The sequence below is a fragment of the Apium graveolens genome, unplaced genomic scaffold (genome assembly GCF_009905375.1).
Source record: "Apium graveolens cultivar Ventura unplaced genomic scaffold, ASM990537v1 ctg8610, whole genome shotgun sequence".
Classification (NCBI taxonomy): Eukaryota; Viridiplantae; Streptophyta; class Magnoliopsida; order Apiales; family Apiaceae; genus Apium; species Apium graveolens.
In genome coordinates, this window is record NW_027421324.1 from 3,930 (window position 1) to 10,942 (window position 7,013).

The 7,013-nt window shown below is 29.3% G+C and overlaps 1 protein-coding gene across 1 annotated transcript; it reads left to right on the forward strand.

The window, feature by feature from the left end:
- Positions 1–2,064: 2,064 nt before the first annotated feature.
- LOC141705185 (uncharacterized) lies at positions 2,065–2,394 on the forward strand. The gene has a single exon (XM_074508246.1). It carries the CDS (start codon positions 2,065–2,067, stop codon positions 2,392–2,394), a length of 330 nt encoding a protein of 109 aa, XP_074364347.1.
- Positions 2,395–7,013: the final 4,619 nt, after the last annotated feature.

Sequence of the window (7,013 nt, forward strand, 5' to 3'; positions counted from 1 at the left end):
GCATTCGAACAATTAATAATAGTCGTAATCTGATAGGACCCCTATCAATGAACCATATACGAAATTTTGTAGATGTACGATTCCAGAGAACAAAACAAACAAACTAAACTCTCACAATGAGAGAGAACAAAACACAATATATAGTTAAGAAAAACTATACATAGAACTAAAACTCTTAATGAAGAGATAGATTTATTTGAAGTAAATAAAAATTAGGAAAAATTATCAAAACAGTGTTTATCATTAACCAATCGAAAAAATAAGAATTAAGATTTGCGAAGAGAGAGATAGGAGGGCAACTAGTTTTAAATATTTCTAATATCCAAAGTGAATTATGAACCTAAAAAATTTATTAAATAAGGATACACCCCTAAGTTTATAAATATTAATTTAAAAATGACTATTGAAAAAATAATATTAAATGATATTTACAGCCGAAAAATAGCACACAATAAGAATTTAAAATAATAATTATAATAATTTATATACTACGTGTAATTTTATAATACAAAATTAAGTTAGCAATTAAAAAATATAAAAAAAAATATTAAATGTTTTATTATTTAAATTATTTAAATTATAACCTTAAAAATATTTAAAATTACTCATATAAATTGCAACAATCAACCAAACATGATATTAATATACTATCAATATCAATTATAGCAATCAACTAAACATACGTCATATGATATTAGTTTCATATATCGTTAACCCAATACCACCTTCCAAACCCTTGTCATTCCCCTAACAAGTGAAATGACCTCCTGAGATAACTCTTAATTAGCGCATGGTTGAATGTGTCGATTGATCCCTTGATCGGGGCGAATAAAAAGGGTGAATTTTGGGATCAAATTTGTAACTATTGTGAATAAAGTAATCACGGTATTATCAAAAGAGGGGTAATATCTATCAAAAAAGGTGGCAACGAATAAATGAAGGGGCTTAGCAATATAGAACATGTTATAAGGAAGCTGTCTCAAAAATGGGGAGTGGTACAAATTTGGACAACATAATTGCGGTAGCTCATGGTTTCCATAAAACTAAATACAATAAGAAGTTTAATTTTGACAAGCATTGGAATGATCTAAAGAGACATCCTAAATGGAGACAGCCTAAAGAGACAAATAATGGAAGTGCAAAGAGAACTAATTTAGTGATTTTGGGAACTACTCATCATTGATGAATGAAACACCAACAGATGAGAATGTTGTTGAATCACCGGTTCGTCCTAAAGGTACAAAAGCAGCTAAGAGGGAGGGGAAAAAAAGGCAGAGTTTAATGATCTTAAAAAAAAGATTATGAAGAAATAAAGCTAGTTTATGCAAGAGATTAGATCTAATGGCAGAGTTCAATGAACTTAAGAAAAAGAGGAGGCTAGGAAAGAGAATGAATCAGATATGCAACTTCTTACGCTTGATACTAGTATAATGAAAGAGGCTCAACGAGAGATTTATGCCAAAATTATTGAGGAAGTCAAATCAAGACGCAGGTGGAACTAGCCATTGGAATCTAGTTGCTTGTTTATTTTTATTTGGAATTAGTTGTTGGAAACTAGTTGTTCGTTTGATTCTGTTTGGAATAAGTTCTTGGAAGTTAGTTTTTGTTTGTTTCTATTTGGAACTAGCCGTTGTAATTTAGTTCTTGTTTATTTTTAGTTCAAACTAGCCGTTTTCTTTTATTATTTGTATCTCCTATAAAACATGTATGTTCTTTGTGATAGTCTGCAACTCATTTTTTTCATTCACAGTGCAATCAAAATATATACTACGGATGAGAACTCTGATTGTCTAAAGAATTTATTGAAGAAGGCTCGTCAACCACGACTAAACCAGTGATATGCAAAGACCGTGAAGCGGGTCATGAACGATTGGAGAGAGATTATTTTGCTCAAAATCCAGTATACCCTCTAGATACATTCCGACGACGGTTTTCGAATGGGAAGACACGTGGTCCTTCGAATTGTGGATGCTCTTTCAAATTTGATCCATATTTTCAGCAGAAGGTTGATGCATTGGAAAGAAAGGGCCTATCACCTTTACAAAATTCACGGCGGCCATACGCATGTTGGCATATGGAATTGGAACGGATGCAGTTGATGATTATGTGTGCATTGGTACGTCCACTGCAATTGAATGCTTGAAAAAATTTGTTACCAATATTATTTTAATTTTTGAGAGTGAATATTTGCGAAAGCCAAACTCAAATGATGTACAACGTCTCATAAAAATGGGAAAGGCTCGCGGTTTTCCCGGAATGATGGGGAGTATTGACTACATGCATTTGCAGTGGAAAAATTGCCCTAAAGCATGGAAAGGGATGTTCATGAGGGGTCATAAAGGAGTTCCAACAATATTGCTTAATGTTGTTGCCTCATCGGACCTATGGATATGACATGCATTTTTCGGAGTTGCTGGTTCTAATAACGACATGAATGTGTTAGACCGATAATCGATATTGATGATGTACTAGAAGGTCGTGCTCCTGAGGTAAATTACAATATTAATGGTAACAACTATAACATGGGGGTACTATCTAACAGATGGAATCTATCCTGAATGGGCTACGTTCGTGAAACAATTCCACGTCCACAGGGTGAAAAGATAAAATTGTTCTCCAAATATCAAGAAGGTCATCGAAAAAACGTAGAAATGACATTTGGCGTGTTGCAATCTCAATTTGCAATTGTACATGATCCAACACAATTTTGGGATAAAGAAGATCTCGCTAAAATAATGAGAGCGTGTATTATACTACATAATATGATCGTTGAGGATGAGAGAGACACATACGCCACTCCCTTTGGCGCTTTACTATCTTACGATGATGCAACATATGGCTTACCCGCCTCCAAACTTAGGCGAAGAATCTTTAGCCTCTAATGAAATGTATATCGGAAGGACTATCCAACTTTGTGACAGGCAGAAACATCGTCAACTACAATTCGATCTGGTTGAGCATATCACAATGTTCCATAATAATGATTAACTAGCTCTATAGCCCGTGCAATGCACGGACATGCTCTATATTGGGCGAATCGATATTATTTTAGTTATTCTTGTTGATAATATTTCATGTTGTCCCCCCTCCTAATGATGATGGATTTATTTTTGTATATGAGTAGATTTTTATTTTGATGACATTGGTGCAATAGTGTTTATCTACAATTAACGTAGAGACTTGTAGTGACATTTCTTGTTTTTTACTGTTAAGGACGATCCATGAATTTTTTTTAGAAATTTAGTAATTTTACATAATATAGTTGTTTGTTTACATAAGATTTTATTTATAATTGTTATTTGAATTTTAGTATTCTTCAATTTTAATTTCCGACCTCAGTAACTCTTTCCCCTCTCTCAAAAAATATTAATGAATCCACATCTCACGGCATACTAGGCGCTTTCGGGTTGTATTTTAATATGTAAACTTTACCAAGATTATTTATTTTAGTTAATATTATCAGTTCATGTCATAATGACGCAGTAAAATACCAATATAAACCAACATTATCATATATTTTATGAATTATGAGGACCATAAGTTAAAGGTTTTTTTACATAAATTCACACATACATATACATATATATATGTGTGTATATATTATAATACATATATATATATATATGTGTGTGTATTTATATATATATATATGTATGTATATATATATATATATATGAAAGCCCATAATTTATTTATTTTTGTGTAAATACAAAAATATAATACTTAAAGTATGACATGGTTAGATATAAATATATATTCACTTAGAGGTATAATGGTTCTGATCCACATAATCATATTTAATATATAAGTTTATCTAGTTCATTTGTTTGTAATATTTAATTCGCAAATGTTTATAATAGATCTAAATATTAGTGTTAATGTGATAAATATGGTATATGTCAGTCAACTGTGTTATTAAAGGTCACTGGTAGGCTGTGATAATATCATTAAAATTAATGACGAACAATAATATTTTGTACAAATAAAATTTATTATAATTTAAATGTACTACCACTTTTTATAAATAACATGATTTTGTACTCAAGTTTCTAATGTATTAATATTATTTATTTTGTTATAATAATAATAATAATATTATTATTATTATAATTATTATTAATATAATATAAATAATAATAATTATTATTATTAGAATTTTTAATATATATGTTTTATAAACCTGCTATTAAAATGAAATATTTTTTCTTTTTAATGAAATTTAAAATTATTACTATTAATATTAATATTTAATTTTACTTTATATTTAAAATTCACTTATTTATATTATTAATTTGATAATTTATAATGTATGTATTCTCGTTTTTAGAATTTAACTTACGTTAAAAATAAGGACAATTTTTGTAGACAAAAAAATTTGAATCATTAACTAAAAGGGAAATTTAAGGGAAATTTCATTTGAAGACGAGGGTTTTTAATTTTCGGAGCAAATAAAAAGGATAAGACAATACTACGCCATGCCAAATAGAAAAATAAACTGAGGGTAATATAATATTTTTTATTGTCTTGCTCTGATAATTAAGAACCTGCTCTGAAAATATAACATCTCTAACTAAATTATTATATATATACATATATACGTACATACGTACATATGTTTGGATGTATGTATGTATACATGCGTGCATGTATTTCTATAATAATTAGTTATAATGAATATGTATATATTAAGTATGCAATTATTAATCTATATTAGTAAGTCATAACTTAGGTATTATATGATCCATGCATATATCTCTATAATAATTAGTTATAAATATATATATATATATATTAAGTATGTAACAACTAATCGATATTAATAAGTTAATGATGTGATAACTTATGTATTATATGAATTCTTATGCAATGGTTATCATTTAAATTTTTTATACTAATTTTTTAATAGAGTATGTAAATTTTATGAAGAAATTATTTTTAATGACTTACATATTAATGATGTTTTAATTGAGGTAATAAAAATTACATGAATGAATCTGTATTAATTATATAATAATGAATGAGTATTAATGATTAAAACAAATAATGTTTGGATATTAATTAATGTATTTATGATTAAATAATAAATGAGTATTAATGGCTAAAACAAATATTGAATGGATATTAACTATTATATTCATGATTAAATTTGCTCATTAATTACCGTATCTATGATTAAATAATGAATGAACATTAATGGTTAAACAAATATTATATGAACATTAATTATTATATTTATGATTAAATTTGCTCAGCGAACCCCTGTTGCTGTATTAGATATATAGTAGATAGATTTGTTTCAGATGTAATATTTTAAATTGTCATGTTCTTGTAATATTTTATTTTTTAATTATGTAATGTATTTTAATAATAAGTAATATTTTTATTTTTAATCTTATTAATATTTAATTTTTAAATTTTAAATTTTAAACACGTTTAGTCGGAGTGGGTCACTTGATTTACCAAGCCCATGAAGAAGGAAATGGCAGTGGACTTGGGTCACTTGATTTACTAAAAGTTGGACTTGGGCTTTGAATAGGAGCCGGTTGACCACCTAATTTACCAAGCCTATGTTTTGCTTACTGGGCTTCAAAAATAAGGAAATGGCACTTGCTCGGCCTATATAATACGGCTTAGGGTTAGGATTAGCACCCGTTTATTGTAATCAATTTCATGTAATCATGGTTTTGGAGGTGAAATCGAGTTGCAGCCGATTGATTTCTTTTTCTACACGAAGCAGCCTCATCATATTCAATCTCTCAATCGCCCCTTTTTATTAATTATAAGGTGTCAATTTCAAGACTCAATTCACTTGTACAATCTTTTATGAGTATAATTTATGTGTTTTTTTAGTTTAATTCTTCATTTTTATTCGAATTTCTGAATTACTTGTAGAAACAATGAAGAAAGTGCTCCACGAATCTCGTCCCCGTCCCCGTACAGTTTTCAGGTAATTCTCCATCTTTTAAATACAACAAGTTGATCTAATTTTGTGTAATTGTGTGTGTGTGTAAAGTGTATGAAGAAGAAATCTAGAATGGATACGTTCACGTTCATTTTTGTGGTTGTTTTTTCTATTTAAATGGACCCCGATCCGAAATTTCCAGCCTCAAACCCTTATAATTTGAAAATTTATTGTTAATACTTAACTTTATCCTAGGGCAACATTTACGGTTCATTTACAGTGAAATGATTATATCGTAAAGGATTAATATGGAAGATGCATTGTTAAGTGGTTGCAGAATAAATAAATTTGTTTTAATTTCTATTTATGAAGAAATATTCACAAAAAATAGGCATGACTATGTAAATACGGTAGATTAAAACCGTGGTCTTTGAGAGGGCCTCACCAAGTCTGTTTCTAAAGTTTGTTTTCATGTATTCTAATTGGCTAGCCTTATACTCGTGATCTGGAAGCGGAACTGCACGTGATAAAAGAAGAGAATGCACGTCTGCAACATGCTTCGGTAAGTAAGACACTGGCTACGACTTTGTTTCTTTAAAACAAATCTGCATGTTTATTATTAGTTATCTTTTTGGCTAGTGCAAACATAAACTAGAAGCAACAAAGAGGATTACGCAGCAGACATGTTGACCATCATTTATATCTTGCATATTTTCATGTTCAGTAATCATTCATGTGCATTACTTTTACATGAGAAGGTCTAGTAATAAGTTCCTTTAGATTAATATTATTGATCTTGTTATAAACTTATTCTTATAATTTTCTTAACAAGTGCCCTGGTTTTCAGCAATTGTTTGAGGAAGCTGTTGCAGGCCATCTAAATCCATAGCATCTGACCGTGATTTGCTCAGATGAAGCCTCAAAATATTATTACTGTGGATTCTTCTTTAATGTCCATCCAATTATTTAGAGCAGCTGCACCTGCAACCTACTAGATGGGGTAATGCCCAGAATAGTACATGGGTGCAGAAAGCAAAAGGTGCAGATAATTACTTTAGTCTCTTCATCTTTTTCAAAGACCCTATTTATAACTTTTTGCATATATAGGATA